At 43.1% G+C, this 19,104-nt stretch overlaps 1 protein-coding gene across 2 annotated transcripts in view; it reads left to right on the top strand.

Moving 5' to 3' along the window:
- The first annotated feature begins 6,343 nt into the window (after positions 1 to 6,343).
- Positions 6,344 to 19,104, top strand: part of PAWR (pro-apoptotic WT1 regulator) — an 83,890-nt gene continuing 71,129 nt past the window's right edge. For both annotated transcript variants that reach the window (XM_030480428.1, XM_030480427.1), the window contains exons 1-2: positions 6,344 to 6,410; positions 7,312 to 7,949. In XM_030480428.1, the coding sequence (XP_030336288.1) occupies positions 7,446 to 7,949 (504 nt within the window). In that variant the 5' untranslated portion in view covers positions 6,344 to 6,410; positions 7,312 to 7,445. The remainder of the gene's footprint in view (positions 6,411 to 7,311; positions 7,950 to 19,104) is intronic.

Raw genomic sequence — 19,104 nt, 5'->3', positions numbered from 1 at the left:
GCAGCTCGCCACCTGCTTGAGGTTACATCAAAAGGATGCAGTGTAACAGCTTAACCAAGAGGTGCACAGTGAGAATCAAGATTAATATTTACTGACTTTGTATTGGTTCTTCAAAAAAATCAAGCTCACTCTTATGAACTAGAGGGCTGTTGATTAAAAACAAACCCACACCACAACAGCCCTGAAGGGTTATGAATTGTAACCAGTACCAACAAGACACAGACTGACAGTGAGCCACTAACCACAGCATTTGGTTTCTAATTATGCATTTGTGTGCTTCTGTTTGGAGATACAGAAACACAGGAACCAAAATTGTATTTGGTATGGACTAAAATCTGTTTAACAATGTTTTGAACTTTGAGTTAGCTGTAGAGAGGTCACAGAACCAGGTAATAGCTCGAGTTGGAAGGGACCTATAAGGATCATCAAGTCCTCTATTTTGAAAGCAGTTTGCTCCCAAAAGGATAAGTGTAGAGCTGGACTAGTAAACCAGTATACAGCCAAATCCAATGCCTCTCTGTTATGCTCCCTTGTACTTATTGCAAGGAGGCATGGGCATTCTGCAGGAGCACTTCATCTTGACAGAGTCAGTGCTGCTCAAGCATGTCTAGGTGGTATCTCACCTTACAAAATTTTTCCCAACATAAGTCGCTTTACATTTATCTACACTGAATTCCATCTGCTACTTTATCACTGCCACTCAGTTTGGCAATCTGTTATTTTTCACTTTCTCAATTTGTTGTGTTTCTTTCCAATACTTTAATTTTGATGGATGCTCCATAATGAAGAGTTTAGCTGCAAGACACTCCCCAGGTTCCTTCACAGTGAACACAAAAGTAGGGACCACAGTGGAAAAACTGTCTCCTCCAAGTGCTGTTTTTCTGTGTTGATCATATCCTGGCCCTACTAATTCACCATAGGGGATTTGCTTCTATGCCTTTTACAAACTGGTCCTCAAGCGGATTTATAGCCTGCCTTAAAGCATCTACCCTTTCCTCCCTTCTTTCCCAAGCTCTGTAAGGCTCATCAGCATCAGCTTTTCTCTGCCTTCTTAGACCTCACCCTGTAACATTTTAACTCCATGTCTGGTTTCATCCCTTCTCCTGGACAAGTTGCTCTAGGCCCTACTCACCCAGAAAACGTTCTCCACACACCTTTGAAGTTAACTGCACAGACTGAATTCATTCCCACCCCTGCTGTCATTCTTATCCAACAACTGCCAGCTGGAGACAGACGACAATCTCTGCATTGGTTTCTCATACTGTAAGATGAAATAGTTGAAAAATCATGCAAAGTTCTTTCTATAAGTTTGGGGTTTTTTTTTTCCTTTTCACATAGCACTTCATCAGCTAGATGCATGACTGCAAGAAACAATAGTATTTTGTCTGTCAAACCAAACTAGTCCAAAGAAACTAAGTAGCTATTTTTGGTCAAATGATAGCACAGTTCAAGAATGTTAAAACACATACAGAAACCAGACTAGAAGATGGACTTTAGGATTGATCTTGAATGCTAATACCTCCTGATAAATCCAGCTATTTCATAAAGCTCTGTTGTATTTACATGTGAGATTTCAAATCAGATTCTAGCACTTACGAAAAAAAAGGTTGAAGCATCCAATTCAGTAGCACAGCAAATAATAGGATAAAATGGTTATGTCAGTAAAATTGGGGTTGTCAGGTTTGTGTGTGTTTGCAGGCAGAAGTCACAAAACAGTAATCCAGTTAAAGCACTGACTACAGCAACTAGAACATAATTAATTGTTTGAACCTTACAAAGGAAAACCTTGCCAGAAGTGTGGTGCTGTGACACCCAGCTCCAGCAAGGGGGGAAAGAATAATTTAATTTCTGGAAGGAAAGTTGAGGAAATAAAAATCCATGATGATAGGCTAAGCCTCTCAGATTTAGATAGCGCGCATAGCTCAGAAGTAGCAGAAAGTGGTATTAAATTGTGAGGGACAGCAGTCTATCCACATCTAGACAAAAATGCAGAAACAACCAAGACCAAGCGATAACAGAATTTGGTAGGTAAGAAGAGATAAACCAAAGATTAAAAGAGAATTTGAAAAGGAAACAGTATGGATGTAAACAGAAATAAAACCTCCCACTACATACTTTTAAAAAGGAAGTTAGTTAGAGACAAAACATGCAATCACTTCGCTGTCCAGAAATGCAACTACCAGCATCTCCATGTTACCCTTCACAGCTTCCTGCCTTCACTCAGATCCTCTATGAATGAATCTTCTCAAGTCGTGAGAGGGAGACCAATGGTCAAGATTATGGAGCACCACCTTATTTTTTATACTCTTTTGACAGTCTCTGACAGAGATATTAAGTGTCCTGTTAACGATAACAAAACAGTGCAAGGAGGAAGTTGCTTGCAAAGTATGTTTCAGCAGGTTTTGTCTCAGCCTAGGCCTGTGATCTAAGACAGCAGGAGTGGTTGGAGAGAGAAATATTGCTGCAGGACAGCAGAGCAATGACTGGGAAAGCATTAGTGAGAAAAGGTTAAAAGGAAAAGTCAAGAGGGATAGTGGTACTTTGTTTGAGGATCATTTTACTTTCAGGGGCATATTTGACATTAGAAATGTCACAGAGCATAAGTGGGGATTTTACAGGAAGATTAGAGGGAAGTTAGGGTAAGAGATTTAATGTGAAAAGTTCAAAGACAGGCTTTTGAAATTTTATGGATAAAAAGAGGAACAGATATTTCTACGAAAAAGATGGTGGTAAGATTTCACTGAGTCATAGCAATTTTAGGCAACGGCATTGATGGAAGGATAATGCAGAAATAAGCAGGTAGGTAGGTTAGTTGGGGTTCAGTGGTGGGGGTGAGGACTACCCAGAAGGTGAAATTTGAAGTGCAGAAGGAAAATTTAATGGGAGAACACCATAGCAGGCTTAATAGAATCACAGAATGGTTTGGGTTGGAAAGGACCTTAAAGATCATCTAGTTCCAGCCCCCTGCCATGGGCAGGGAATAAACCCAGTTTAATAAAGCATGAGTGATAAAGCAGCTAGAACAAGTATGTGACCGAAAAAGTTTGTATTGGGAGAAGAAACATGAAGAATTCTGACTAAATGGGCTTCGAAGGGGATCAGATGTGGGAAGCAGTAGATAGGTACACTAAGCAAAAGAGTTTAATGGAAGTTCATGTAACAGGCAGAGGCGAGGTGAAGTCCAGAGGAGGAGGAAGAGCATGCGTGTTTGAGACAGGCAGGCAAATACAGTAGTCTCAACATAGTCTGTGGGGAGAGCTTCCAGAGATGCTGGAGAGGGTGAGAGGGAGGGGATGTTTCAGTGGAGAGCACACTGGCATTGGTGGGTGTAACAAATGTTCGTAGAACCACAGAACAGCAGGTTGGAAGGGACCCAAAGGTCAAAGCATGATTGTGACAAGCAAACAGACACTGGGCAGGAGTTTGCAGGTTGTCCTTTATTTCCTCAGCCCATAATGTGTTATTGTGTTCACCGTTTTATTTTCCAGCCCTTGAAAATTGCCACTTCAGAAAAGACTGTGGCTCAGTTAAACTTGTACACAGAACCCGAATAAGGTTGAATCATATGGCTGAATCTCTAGAATAAATGACACAAACCTTAAACAGTTTGCAACCCTTTGCAAAGGAACCAGCTTTGAAGTGCCCAACCCCAAAAGGCACTTAAATTTCCTCAAGATTTGAAGAATAAATGATGGAGTTTATTCTAAATTGAAAAATGAAGTGGATTTTTTTTGTGTTTTGCCTGGCAAAAGAGAACAAGATCATCCTACCCAATCCCGGTGACAATTCTACCTCTAGGGGAGAATCCCGTTCCATAATACTGAATATATAAAATTCAATATCTTAAGGCTTAGGGACCTTTGTCATTACTCCAGCTAAAAATGTAGCTAATAAAATTAATTGTATTTCTAGGCCTTAAGAATATCCTGAATATTTTTTTGGTAAGAAAAAAGTGCCATTCTAAAAATGTTTGCAAGCTACTAAGCTGTCCTCCATTGTGGCAGAGGAAAACATGCAGCGTGATACTTAAACTATTTGGGACTTTATCCCTGAAAGCTCTCCGGCACAGAAAACCTTATTGAGATGCAAACATCTGACAGTCAGCATTTTTGTATTGGGCACTTAAGCCCAACCTCACTCACCACAACATAACTTCTGTTAATATATAACAGATTGTAAGGAACACAAAACCTTTTTGGCACTAAAAAAAAAAAAAACCCCACAATGTTTTTTTATAGATTGGAGGGAAAAAAACCCCCATCCAACAGCAATGGCAGATGCTGGCAATGCACCTCCTACACGTAAGAAAGGTGCGCAGATAAGGTGTGACAGGGGGCAAGCATGTCTAGGCTAAGGTCTGCCACAGAGAGAGGGGCCCAGGCAGCAGCTGGAGGGACTAGGGGTAAGGGAGAACGGTGGGTATCCTCAAAACTAAAACACATTGCTGTATTTCGCCATATACACACCGTACTATAAGAAACAACTTTCTAATCTGACTTTTTACTTACTTTCAGCCAGCTCATATTACACCAGGGGTGTAATAGTGAGGGGAGAAATACCGCTGTTGTCACAGCTATGTGATTCTCTCAAGAAAAGCTCTTCATCATATAAATGGAAAAAAAATGGCAGAAGGGGAAAGCCAGACAAGAATTCTCATGGAGAAGTCTTTTTCTAAATTGTGTTTTCTAAAAATACAATCAGGTAGTTTTCTAACTCAAAAACTCTACGAGGCCAGGTTAGATGGGGCTTTGAGCAACCTGCTCTAGTGGGAGGAGTTAGAACTGGATGATCTTTGAGGTCCCTTCCAACACAAACCATTCTGTGACTCTATGATAAGAGTGCAGGTAAGAATGGGTTGGGTTTTCTTCTTTTCCAGGAGAGTGCTTAGTCAAAACTTTTGTTAGGTCAACTTTTTGTTAAGTGCTTGATGTGCAAATAGAAATATGACCAACTTTACTGATTGATGAGTATTAAAGACTAGAGCTAGTACAGAACTATGTTTTCACCATGTACTTTTCTATTTACAGCTTTCCAGCATAACGCAGAACAACCAGCCCGTTTGGTTTGGGGATTTTCCCTTAGCCTAACAGATAAGAGGTTTCATCTGCACGGAGCATCCTGATCTCTTAACTTCCATATACACAAACATTTAAACACCCCTTCGAAACCAACCACCGCACCAAAAAACAACCCTAAACCCAAACCAGAGCAGAAATCGGATGAGTGAAAAGTCCAAGTAAATGAATGATCACCAGAAGGGCAGGGGAGGTTGGTAGGGTGAGACGGTGACAACTACTGTGGAAAAGACATACCTAAGGTGAAAGCAATTACGTGGACTAAGCCTGCTATTTATATGTAGGGTGCAGAAAGCCTAGTGTCGGATATTTGGAGCCCCATTTTGCTAGATATTTTTTTCATCTATATCTGTAGCATCTGGGGTTTGGTTTTGGTTTTTGGTTTCTTTTTCCTCTAAAAAGAAACAAAAAACTGATGCAAAGTTTATATTCTGAAGTCCTGATGAATTTTATTAACCAGGTGGACAAATTCAGGACGGAATCTGAAGAGAGAAGAAGGGCCATGAAAATGGGAGAATGTGCTCCCAGCTGGGTAAGCCCAGGCTCTATGGATTTCCACTGACTCTGCCATAAGCTTGTATATTGTCCTGAGCCTGCTGGAAAGGTAGTGCCTTCGCTTCCCTTACCATACCTCTCATAAAGCAGGATTAAACAAGCCACAAATCCATTGAAAGCAGTGATATCCCAAAATACCACAATCATTTTTCAGGGTACTATTAAGCCATGGTGAATTCAGCCAAATCAAAAGAGCAGCTTTGGCCATTTGATCACCTACGCTGATGAACAGATACTGCATACTCCCATCGCATTCCCTGCATGTTCCTTATTCCTAATAGTTAACCCAGTTAGGTTTCCCCGCTAAAGGCTGTGTTATTTACACACCAGACAAGACATCTTTCAAGCTTTGGCAGTGTGACTGACGGAAACCCCTCAAATCCTTGTTTCTCTTAACATCACGAAAACACGGGGTCCTTCCCAACCTTCTGCCTGTGGAAGTGAACAGCACTACACGACTGCGCTCTGCCCACCAGAGCAGCGGATGAGGCAAGTTTTCATGCTGCGGGAGCGATTAGCTGCGGGCTCTTCCCACCGCGCACCGACCCCGTCGAAGGACGGAGCGACAGCAGCGGCAGCCACCGCGTTTTCAGGCCAAACCGGCGCCTCTGCCCCCGATGACAGCCAAAGGCTGACCAAGCCGGGCTTCACACGCGGCCTCTCGCTCTGCCGCTAATGACAGCCGCGGGCGGGGCTGGGCAGCCGCACCGCCCCAGGGCCGACCCCCGGCACCTGCCTCGCCGTCAGCGCCCCCACGCCGGGTGTGCTGGCGGCTCTCCGGTAGGTGCGGGGCGGGCTTGGCGGAGCCGCTGCAGGGGTGGCCCCAGACCGCTCCGCCGGCCCCTCGCTGCCCGTTACAGCCGCCCGTGAAGCGGGAGCGCAGCCTGAGGCGGGCGGCGCTTGGCTCCTCACGCGGCCGCGGCGCCCCTCGCCCCCTCCCGCCCGTGCTGCCGCTCGTCGAGAGCGCCGGGGTCCGTGTTCCCTGCTGTGCCGTGCCGCGCCGCCCGGGGCAGGTGGCGGGCCGGCACCCGGCGGGGTCAGGTCGTGGCGCGCAGCGCACCGGGCCAGGCGGGGCCTCTCGGCCCTCACCCCATTGTTGAGGCCATCTCGGCAGTTTCCGCCCTGGCTTCGGCTCTGTCCGCGCCGCGATGGGGAAAGGGGAGGGAGCGCGGGGAGCCTCGGGGGCGAGCCGCTCCTTCCGGGACGGCGGGAGGCGGTACCGCTCACCTGGTGCCGCCGGCGCTGGGGAGCGCCCTAGCCGCGGCCCCGCCGGGCGGGAGGTGAGCGCCGGCCGCTCCGCCCCGCGCGGGAACACGGTCCCCGGCAGGCAAGCGGGCGTCGGGGGGATGGCACACGCGGCGGCCCCGGGGGCGGGGGACGGGGACGGCGCTTTGCGGTCGCTGCGGCGGGCGGGCCGGCCGGCGAGCTGAGCGGTGGGGGGAGGCGGGTACCCCCGGGCGGCTCCGCGCCGAGGGGTGAGGGGAGCCCTAGCGGGCGCGGGGTGCCGCGGCGGGGCCGAGCGGCGCGGTCCGAGCTGCGGGAGCTTGGAGTGTGAGGGCGGGCGGTGATGGAGACCCGTCCCCGGGGGCAGGGAGGGCTTCCTGGGGGTGCGGCGGGACGGCGGGACGAGGACGGTCAGCGCCGCGGGACTGTTCACATCTCCCCTTTTGTTTCTCTCCAGGGTGTTTGTGCTTCTCCGAGTCTCTCTCCCCGCCCCCGTCTCTCCCGCCCGCCCCGCCGGGACCTCTCCTCTCCGGGCGGCAGCAGAGGTGCTGCTGGTGGCGGGGCGCTCTCGGCATCCAGCCCTCCGGGAACATGGCGACCGGTGGCTACCGCAGCGCCGGGGGTAGCACCACGGACTTTCTGGAGGAGTGGAAAGCCAAGCGGGAGAAGATGCGGGCGAAGCAGGCGCCGCCGGCCCCGGGGGCAGTGGCCGGGGGGGAGGCCAGACCCGCCGGGGCAGCCGCCTCCGCCGAGCTGAACAACAACTTGCCCCCGGGCGGCCCGACCGCGCTCCCCGACCGCGCGGCGCCCTCCGCCGGCGGGGCCGTCAACTGCGTCGGGCTCCCCAGCGCCGCCCTGGGTCGGGCCGCCCCCAACAAGGAGCCGCCGCCGGCCCTCGCCGGGGTCCGCGCGCCCGAGCCTGCCGCCAAGCCCCCGCCCGCCGCCGCGCCGGGCTCCCCCGAGGGCGAGGAGAAGCTGGCCGCCAAGGGAAAGAGCTCGGGCCCCAGCGCCAGGAAGGGGAAGGGGCAGATCGAGAAGAGGAAGCTGAGGGAGAAGAGGAGGTCGACAGGTGTGGTGAACATCCCGGCCGCCGAGGTGAGCCCGCGGGAGGCGGCGCGGCCGCCGCCGCACCTCAGCCGCCGCCGGCGGCGTCCGCGGGGGCCGGGGGCGCAGGGTGCGGGCGGGGAGGCTCGGCCCGCGGGGCCGGTGGGCGGGAGCACGGGCCGGGCTGTCCTCCTGCCCCGGCTTCTCGGGGCGCGGGGAGGCTTCCTCCCTGCACCGCATAGAGAAGCATGGGGGCCTGCACGCAGTCATGGGGATGTTCTGCGGTCGTGACAGCGCGGTATCCAAACGGGCGAGGTGCTGTTTAGTCCACAGCGTTTAGACCTGTCATGACCTGCGACTTCTGTTTTTATGTCTTCTTGTTGGCAGAGGGTAAGCTCTAGGGCTTTTGGAAGATCAGACCGAGACATGTGCCTGTTAAAGTATGGTCAAACCAATATTAATGAAAGAAAACTGATTTATCAGCTCTGAATGGATGTTCAGGTGTAAATATTACTCAGTTTGGAACTCGAAAGAATGTCCTGCACTGGAAAAAATGTAGTGGTTTACAGAGCATTTTTTCGAAGGCAGAAGAAGATATTTTTATCATCCAACACCACTGTCCTCTGTGGTTTGCTACTAGTATAAAAATCTGGCATTGATTTTTAATACTCCTGGAGGAATTCAGAAGAATGATAACTAAGTCTTCAGCTTTTTTTGCAGTTAATAAGAAAGTCCACAGGAAACTTAGAACAAAGCTGGATTTTACTTTACAGTTCTGCACTAACACTAATGACCACCATCACAAGTAGAAAAAACTTGTAGTTCTTTTGGTTAACATTGTAGGTTATTGTAATAACATTAGAAAGTGAGACCTTTGTTCCTGAAGCAGCAGGAGAAGATGAAATCACGTTCTTCATACCTGAAGTCACTAATCGTTTTTTTGTGACGTCCCAGGCACTTTTGCAGCAGACACTTTAATGTGAGAAGGTATTTAGAGGTGAGGAGTGAGTTTTAGGACAAGTCTTTATAATTGGTGTTTTTTGAGAATAATGACTTGCATAGTCTTTAGTTTGAGGTGAAGTGTTTTGGCATAGGTCTTCAGTAGTCTTGCTCTGGAAACTGAGGAATACAAGCGAGTTCTTGAATTGTCTGGCTTCAGAGTGTGCAAGCTTCCTAGACTGTGTTTGGTTTGTTTTATACAAAGCCCCTAAATACCTGCCCCCTATGCTTCTATGGGAACTCTTCAAATGCTGTATCTTTACTTCCCTAAGCAAACTAGCCCTAGCCCAGTTATTAGTGGGTTTGCACATTGCATCAAGTGCTGTACGACATCATATTTTAGGGTCTTCTGCTGTGTACCCCATCCCAGCTATCATCTTTTCTTGTTAGTTTGTTGGGTTTCTTTTTGCTCTTTGAGACTACTGTCTAATTCTTTGAACTAGTTTTCTGAACTAGTGTTCCTTGGGTAGATTTTGGGTAGTGTGTTTTGGGGTTTGGTGGTTTGTTGGTAGTTGTGGTGTGTGTTTGTTTTGTTTAAGGGTTGCTCGAAATACGCTTTGCTGCTTTCCAGGAGAACATGTTCCTTGCTTGGCAGCAATTAGAATCTTATGTGTGAACTTGCTACTGTAGTTTCTGCTGCACTGTTAAGGGTGGTTTGTTTATTAAGATGAACATATGGAGGCATTGAGAAGCAAGTTCTCACCCATTCCCATATTTCTAAAGGTCCAGTAACGTTGCTGCCTGTCACCATTTGTTGGCACTTCTTGGAAACTTCTTGTGTCTCTAAACTAATTACTTCTGAAACTAGGAATTAAGCATTCCATCACATTTCTGGGGTCAAATTTGGATAAATGTAGATACCTGTTGTACAAGGTATTAGTGGAGAAACTTGCTAGTAGTGTTGCATTTTTGCCTGGTATATACTTATGCAACGCCCTCTCTTTTCAGTATTTCACATTTCTTCAATGTTTTTAGTCATTGCCCCATGCATTCGTAAGAATTGTTTAACTAGGGAACACTAGATCACTCCTGAGGGTGGACAGCTTCAAAAACTATCTCCAGTGTCAAATATGAGTAACTACTTACCAATGAATGTTTTGCAGAGTATTTACTTGTACTGTCTTTCATGTATCTATTAATTTACAAGGATGTATTTTGAAGCACTGATTCAACAGGGCCAGTTGAAGTTTTCAGACAAGAAAAGGCTGCAATGTAGATGATGACTTGCTGAAATAATCTACAGTACTCTAGTACCTTGCTGTCTTTGTCATTAGATACTAGATGTAGCTTTACCATGCTATGCATAGTGACTTGGTAGTAGCACACTACTACTTGGTAGTAAAATTTAACCACGTACCACTCGTAGCTCTGCATGGTGTGTGTTTTAAAATAGTTTTCAGGAAATATTCTTTTAGAGCTTTACATAGTGTTTTATTGTCTTATTTTCAAGAATATAGTAGTTCTCTAGGATGGAGTAGCCATTTTGTGCTAAAATCTCCCTTTTGTGATCAGCATGTCACTGTGGTGGAGTACCATGATCAGAGGAGATTATGATACTGTGAAATTAAACTGGGTCAATGTTGACAAAATGCACTCACAGATGATACAGAGTGCCAAGAAGCTCTGTTGCCCAAAACAGAGTGCAAAACCAGTTTTTACCCCAGAGAGGTAGGATCTAATTTCAGTTACAGTGCAGCTGGAGAATGTACCAGCTTTCTAACCAAAGTTACCAAAGGTGGTGGAATAAGGAAAGTAAAAGTTTGTGTTGTCTTAGCTATCTTGAAATAGGCATGAAAAATGTTAGCAGATCGTTACTTGTTAATGATTAATTTCTCTTCTGTTTCACGGGAAGGTAGTAGAGCTAGGTCTGAAACAGTTCTGTGTCTTAAATCTATTTTGTGTTGAAGTCAGTAGAGGACAGAAACCATAGGGGAAGCTGTGAAAACAGATGGTAACAGGTTGGGAGTAGTGGTGACACTGTATTTAGAGGCTGTTGTGATAGAAGTAAAGGCTGGTTTTCATCTGCTCAGCACTAGTGCTTAACTGAGCAAAGGTGGCTTTGGAAAATGGCTTCTGAAATACTTGCACCTTTTTTCCTTTTCAGTGTTTGTAGGGTAGTTTTTTGATAGCTTGTTGAATCTTGAATGTTGATTTCACCCATACATATTAAGTGCTGTGGGATTTGATTTTTCTGTTGCTGTGTAACAGTTCTTCAGCTTGTGAAAGGTAATGAAATTGTATGTAATTGCCATTACTAGCTAAGTTTCCTTTTTTAAATATTAAGCTTTATAACCATTTTTAGCTATGTGAGAAAGTGCTCTGCAGTTTGTAGGTATTCACCTGATGTGGGCATTAGGTTTGCTTGTAAAATTTTTCACATTTATAGATAGCTGTGCTAGTATTTATCCAAGAAACACACAGAGTTCCTGTTACACTACACTGGCAGTGCTTTGTGAGGACCCACGTTATAGGATGAGAGTTATGTTTTGTATTGTTAAAGTAATTCTTCTGTCCTGCTCCAAGCAAAACAAGCTGCACCGGTGAAAGTGCAGCTTTACTTTTGTAACTGTTTACACTGGAGGTTTCTGCTGGCATAGCTGTGTGGTAAGTTTTTTTTCTGAACCCCAGCCAGGAGGGTAACAACTATTTTTGGGGTTAACATTTTAGAAAAGGTGTATATGTAGTGAAAATCGTGGTCCATCTAGGAAGGACAGTTACATAGCAGGGGTTTATTTAATGTGTGCTTATAGACGGAGTTTACATTTTTACCTAACCAGATGGAAGTCATCTGAATTCAAAAGTGTTCTTCTGTTAATAATAGGGTGATGAATGATTTAAAAAGGTGTACAGAACTCAGATCTGTGTATTTTGCGTGTGAACCTGCCAGATTAGAGACACAACAGTCTCTTGACCCTTTTGTGGGAAGTAACTAATAGAGTAGGTAGAAGTGATTCAAAGGTGGAATCTGCAGAGGATGTTCAGCCAGTCTGTGTTCATCTCTTGTCTATTTACTAACAGCAGTAAGGGTATGACTTCTTGAAACCATGCTGACGGCTTGCTGCCAGGAGCCTGCCTGCCTCTTTAGAAGGTGCTGCAGATGTGGTGTTTGGTAGGTGTTGTACTGAATGACAGCATTGTAAGTGAGCAGAGAGCAATGAGCACTTTCTGTATGGAAGGAGTTCCTGCTACTAGAGTAGTCCAGCGTGCCAAGTCGACTGACAGAAAGTTGCTGCATTCCAGTTGGAAAAGCTTAAGGAAAATTTAAATGCCGAATGTGTCAACCATAGCAATTACTGGGTACCTTTTAAAGGAATTGAAATCCTTCTCTGAATGGCTGGAAAGTAGAGAGAGGAGTAGAATCCTGTACTAGTGGTTGGACTCTCTTGACCAGAAGTTTGCCTTCAGCAGCATCTTTCTTAGTGATTCCCTACCTAAGGTTTATGTTAAATGAAAGAGGAGTTCTAGTCATTTTTCACATTAATGCGGTAGTGTCTTTGCATTGTCTAGCATCTCTGTGCGTTTTCTTGTAGAACAAATTCCTTCTTTTTGCATATGCTCAGGGGGGAAAAAGGCTCTCAATGAGTGTTCAAAGTACTGGGGGAAAAAATCCCAACTATTTCTGACCACTGATACCCTTACTATTCATGCAGAGGTACTAGCGTTAATGCTGGAAGTCTGAAATATGCTTATTTGACCTGGATGACTGTTCATGATATGTTAGGCCATCCTCCTACTTGCTTTGTCTGGTGAACATTCATCTTCCAGTTCCATTTATGGTTGTCCCTTCAGACATGGCAGGGTGAAAGGAGCAAAACAAGCCTTTTCAGATTCTGATAAAAGGTTTGTGTTGAGATTGTTTACATCCAGTCTGTTTTGCTGTTGGTGCCTTTGTGAAATCTGATGTTGACTGAGCCTCTGGGCAGTACTTGTTCAAAAGGCATATTTTCTTTTTCTTTCCATCTTTTTTTAGCACATGATAAGCTTATATCCCTGCTTTTGTAAGAGTATGTGTTAATATCCTGACACTTAGCTAGGTAAGGGAAGTTATTTGGTCAAATAAATCACATAATAAACTTAGAAGTCTGGAAAGTTTTCAATTCCAGAATCCTTGTAGGAGCTTCTAAATCCGTGCATGTGCATCTTCCAAATCTGGGATCTTCGTGCTCTATGATAACACTGTTTTTGAATCAGACTGGGCAGTGCAGTAGTTTTCTGGTGGAGAAGATATGTGGAAGTTGTGTAATTTCTCTTCAAAGTGATATGGCTGACTTTCTTCTTGATGAATTTAATAAAGCTGTTTTCGTAGAGAAACAGAGTGTAGACTCGTACCTATAGCTGGTATTCACAGGACTCTACCATAAAGTACTGATTCTTTTATGTACTTAGTTCTTTTTAATTCCAGCACTCGTTCCTACTGGAATGGGAAGGATGGTGATGGAAAAGTATCAGAAGCCATTAATTTCCCCTCTAATTCTTTTGACTTTGCATGTATCTCTAAGTGCAATTTTGGGAAGGTTGGTTTTTAAAATGATCTTTTAATAGTTAGGTATAATTGGAAAACATTATTGTATGGTTGGTTGGTTTCACTCTCCTTTTTTTTGGATGAATCATCTGAAATGATAGTTACTAGGTGGAAAATAAATGCAATGTAAGTAAAGTATTTCCTCTTCTGTTAAGTGCTGATTTCTACAGCAAGTAAAAAGAGTATTTAGTTTAGGTTGTAATTGGTGGTTGAAAGCTTGTTGATGTTCAGCCTTGCCAGTTACTGCCTTTTCTTGCCAGTCTTAGGGTTGCCCATGACCCTAAATAAATGTAGATGTTGGTTGGCTGAAGATAAGTGTTTCTTTGTGTGCTTCCTAGAGTATTTCTCTAGTACTTAAGACTGAAGCGCTGTCTGTCCCATTGCTGTTTGTTCCTAACGCCTACTTAAAAGACAAGGTAATCTGAAACAAAAAGATTTTGTAGGGTCCAGAGTAGAAACAGCCTGTCAGCTGTGCTTTTGTCTGCTTTTACACTGAAATAAACATGTGAAGCATCTTTCCAGTGCAAATAAGGTGACTTCAGTCTTGTTGAAAATCATAGGGAGGGAAGCGTGGATGTGACCAGTTATTTCACTGAAGTGAACGCACAGCTAAGTATTGCTAAAAATTACTTATCTGACTTTTTTCCCCCAAAAATTTGTATGTAGCTTTACTGTAACAAGTAATTGCTTTGGAAATACTTCATTATTGTTCTACAAAATGCGTTAGTTTAGCTTGAATGATAGGTTGATGGTTTCCTACAAATCAAAAAGAAACTTCTGCTGCTTTGGCTGTTTGGAAACTAGTGGCTCAGGCATATAAATGAAAATAACTTTGAGTTAATTTCAAGAGATTTAAACTCATATCCTAAATATGAAGAATAATACTGTGAGGTTATATGTAGCTGAAACTTCATCACAAGAGACAGGTATGGGCAACATGCTCGGCGTCTGATCATGTGTTTAAAGCTGGGTACTAAAGAGTTTTCAGCATTGGTGTATTATACATTACAGGGTAATAGGCACAGAATCATAACAGGAGTATAGATTGGATCTCTGAAGAAGTTCTCCGGTCCAGTCTCCTGCTGAAAGTAGGGCCAGTTTGATCAGGTTGCTTAGGGTCTTGCCTAGTAACGCTTTGAATATATTCAGCCTGTTGTGGCTGGTATAAATAGCAGCTCTACCTTGCAGCCTCTTAACCAGTCCCTACCAGTTTGGTGTCAGCTACAAACTTGCCTAGATTACCTTCCATCGCAGGTTGTTAGTAAAGGTATGGTATATTATTGGCACTAATATCAGCCCCTGAGGGATGTCACTTTCCTGGCTGCCAGTAGAAGTTTATAATATTGATTTCAACCTTTTAAGCCTGAAGATGCAGCCAGTATTCCAGCACCTAACAGTACATTTCTGTGCGCCATATTTAACCAGCTTGGCTTTAAGGATTCTACAGGGAGACTAACTCAAAGGCCCCTCTTCATCCTTAAAGGAAACTTTCAAAGTTTCTGGAATTGTTGATGCAGACTGCTCTCTTACGAGAGATAAGCTGCATTGTTAAAGTTGTCTATGTGAGAGAAAATGTTTAAGGTTTTCTAGTTTCTTTTTGGTAGAGGAAGTGCTGGAAAACTTTTGCTTTTTCCAAGGCAGCAGGACAAAAGAGTAGTTTAAAAGACAGCAAGAGGTCAGTCCATCTTGTTGCTTTGTTGAATTGTCTCAGGTAGACGAAGCTATTAATACTTTGCAAGAGAAATACTGCTGAAAACTTGTGGTATTTTGATATTTAACTATTTAATATTTAAACAATATTATAAACCCCTAAAACTTTATAACATGTTAATGGAACTACTCTGAGTGATGGATAATGAGTTGGTGCTTTGGCTTCATTCTCCAGTTGAATCCACTTTTGTTATCTCATCTCTTGTAACACTTATTTAGAACTGTCTTCTGAAGGTAATGAGTTTAAATAGTAGTCTCAGGTATTTTTAATAGTGTTTTCATAAGTAAGTTCTAATATTCATAGCTGTGGAGGAAATAATAACCTAAGGAGTAAATCCTGAAGGTTAACAAAAAGAAGCACTGCAAAGCTGCTGCTTCTATAACCTCAACATTTGGAATTGTCATTATCTTCAAAATGCCTTCATCACTTTGGGGATCCTGATTCATCCCACCTGAATGTTCAGAACTAATTACTGAGAGGCTTGTTTATTGAACGCATTAGGAAGGAGATGGAGTAAATGATGGAATCTAAAATATATTTTAAGCCAAAATTAGACTTTTATGTTTGTTTCTGTACTAGAAGGAATAAATTATAGACTGGATGTATTTTAGACTTCCTCATTTTGACTTCGACCATTTCTGGTGAAACTCTGCTGGTTCTGGTTCTTAGTTTCCAAAACTAAAAGTAAATTAGTCTATAATTTTTTTTTTCTACTGTAGGTTCAGTAAGGCTGAAGAATAGTCCCTCAAAAAAGGGAGGAGGATGTTTTTAATAAGAGGCATTTCTGTCTAGACTGGGGTGTGTGATTTATTTGTGATTTATGCCGTTATAGCAACATTTTTTATTTGTAAGAACTACTTTTATAAATTACTAATTAAAAAAAACTGGATTAAAAAATAAAAAATACAGCTCTCCTGAGTCGCACAGATGTAACTTTCTCTGAGGATACAAGAGTAAAAACCATGAACGGATTAATTTCCGCAGTCATTCATAAACCACCAGAAGCCTTGTGAATTATTTTATAATGTCTCCAGACTTGCATTATAACTTTCCAGCAGCCTGTTTGTTCTTTGAATGTACTATATCCCAGATGTGTTACTTTCAAAAGATCCAAGCCAAAAAAAAAGCCCCAACACAAAACCTCCCAAAACAAATAATCCTCCCCCTCCTATGTGAGAGAAGCAAAAAACCATCCCCTGAAAACCATCCAGATCTTGACTTTACCCTGTTTCAATTTTGCTTTATGCAACTTGAATCTTCATGCATCTCTGATGGCAGCTGACTTTGAGCAGATACTTCTCTGCCAGTTGAAAAAAAAAAACCCAAACCAAATTCTGGGTCACAAATGCAGTTTCTGTATATGCCAGTAAGAGCTACTGGGGAATAGATTCCTTTTTCACAAGAAAAGGTTAAAACAAGTCCCATCCTAACTCTAAATTAAATATGATAATATGAATTAATATGCGAAATACTGGCACAAACTTCTCATGCTTCTTACTTCATTGCATATCTGGAGTATGGGTGTTTTCTGAATCCCTCCTATAGCTTGAAGTGTATAGGGGGACTTCTGGGAAGGTCATTGTTAAGTGTTCCGTTCCACACGAGTTTGCACTGATTTCTTAAAACTTTCTTTATTTGGTTTGCAAACTCATGTATGTTTTCCTCTGCTTTTTTATTTTAAGTCTGAGTTGTGTATTTAAAGACTTTCCAGTTGGAAGACTGTAGGTGGATGACTATTTCCTGTGCTTCACAAGGTCATGGGAAATTAAAATAAAAACCACAAACCCTGATGTTTTATTTCAGATTTTTACTGCATTTGATCTGCTTGAATGTTGTTAGGAGGGTCTGGATGGAACATTTAGGTCTTTTATTCGAGGCCTGCAAATGTCATATTCAACTCTGTCATATAGTCTTGCCATGTAATAATCACATGTCATCTTTGATGTAGCTGGGTTTGGTGCCCAATATGAGAACATTGTCCTGGGTGAAGGTAAGCTTAAAAAATGAAACACACCAACCAAACAAAAGCCCTCAGAGAAACAAAACAGCACTATGTCAACTGCAAATATTACCTATTTTAACTCTCAACTGTCACTCATCGTCAAACAAAAACATGAAACAAAAGTATGTGCTAGGCATGGGTTTCACACAGTGCGTTACGCAGTAGTTGAGCAATTGAACAATGAGATGGCATTAATTTTCTTGAGCCAAAGCCTATGTAGGTAACTAATGTTTAGGCAGACATTGTCACAGACTTTAGTAGGTGAGAGACTTGTAGAATCACAGTCTGGGACAGCATTGAGTGCTTTCTGTTTGTACACATTGATTTGAAGTGTCATTAAGGTTGGAAGGAACCTCAGGAGGTCTTTAATCCAACCTGGTTGCTCAAGGCTTTATCCAGTCAGGTCTTGAAAACCTCCAAGGATGAAGACAGCATAGCCTCTTTGAGCGACCCTTCCAGTGCTTGACTGTCCCTACAGTGAAATTATTTTCTCTTCTTTTGGTCAGAACGTCTCTCCTTTAAATTTATGTCCATTGTCTCCTGCCATGGGCTGCTGGAAGGAGCCTAGCTCTGTACTCGATGGCTTTGGTACTTTGCCTTGCTCTGTGCAAGCACGTGAACTTTTAGATTTTTGTGGCTTATCTGTTGAGGAAGGTGATTTATCTGATGTAAACCTTGGCTTGAGCCACTGTGGAACCATACCTGAAGATGAGGAGGTTTTGCTGGTCCATTCACATACACCACATGTTCCCTTGTGGACTTCTGGTTTTGGAAGTAGGTTATTCATACAGATAGATTTAGAAATATTTTATATGTTCTTCTGTTTCATTTGAGGTACGGGCCCTGACTTCAGATAAGGAGGTCTGGATCCTCATCATACAAGTTCTTGTGCAGTTAAGTTCAGATGATCTCGCTAACCAGGTCCTTTAAGTTCACCAAAATTGGTAATAAGGGCAGACTTTTGATATAAGTATCTTGGTGAAGACCTTTAAAGTGGAAACATAAATACTTTATTATCCAAACCAACCACATGTGGTTGTTCAGTACAAACCAGCAAGTTATTCTATATAACCTGCTCTTCTGTAATGTCATCTTCAGTTACCAAAAGCCAATCTCTTACTTGTTTAGTCATTCAGATAAGAAGCCTGTGTGTTATAACATCTAGAAGTTTATCTACCAGATAAACAGTTGGCTTGGGCTTAAATATGTTGACGTTTGTTGTTCTTGTATATTTTATCTTTTCCTATATTTTGTTCTGGGGAGAGAAAGGAGAAAATTACTTGAGCGTTGCCGCTGGCTGTTGTAATTTCTTTAGCTTGTGTGTAAAAGTGTAGAGATTGAGGCTCCTGTGTTTACAAATTGTATGTGGATAAAGGCTAGGTAAGAAGCTAGCTCCTAATGACTGAAGTGGTGGCAAAATAAACAAATGCAATATTCGTTCTTGAATGGGTCACTAATTTGAAATAGTTACTCAATTGCTTACATAGTGCTTTTTGTCTTGTTTTACCTCCTCCTTCAAGCCAGCAGCACTAAAGGAAATTAAGCTGACCTACATGTTTTATAATTGGAAAGGATATATAAGTTTTTAACACTAAATGATAAATTAGGTGCTAGCAAATGTGAAATGAGTTATTTGCAGGTTGGAGGGGGGGAGGAGAGTTATCCTCTTTAGTGTTTAGGTGCGTATTTGCATACTAAAGATTTGGGGTTTTTTTAGATTAACAAGCAGAGAAGTGTCATGTTCCCCCCTTTTTTAAGAATGTTGTTTTTCTGATCAGGAATATGAAGCTTTTAAATTTATTCTGTTTTTCCTGCATTTAAAAAATAAGTATATTCTGTAAGATGTTTTGTGTTTATGAAAGACGAGCTTTATGGCAAAGTTTAAGAGGTAATTAATGTTCTGGTACCCTGAAGCAGATTATTAAACAAACCTAACTTCAAAAAAGCTCTTAAAACAACACTATACTGTGAG

This window comes from Strigops habroptila, chromosome 3, assembly GCF_004027225.2.
Source record: "Strigops habroptila isolate Jane chromosome 3, bStrHab1.2.pri, whole genome shotgun sequence".
Taxonomy (NCBI): Eukaryota; Metazoa; Chordata; class Aves; order Psittaciformes; family Psittacidae; genus Strigops; species Strigops habroptila.
The sequence above is the reverse complement of the archived record's forward strand: the minus strand, read 5'-3'. Positions and strand labels throughout refer to the sequence as shown.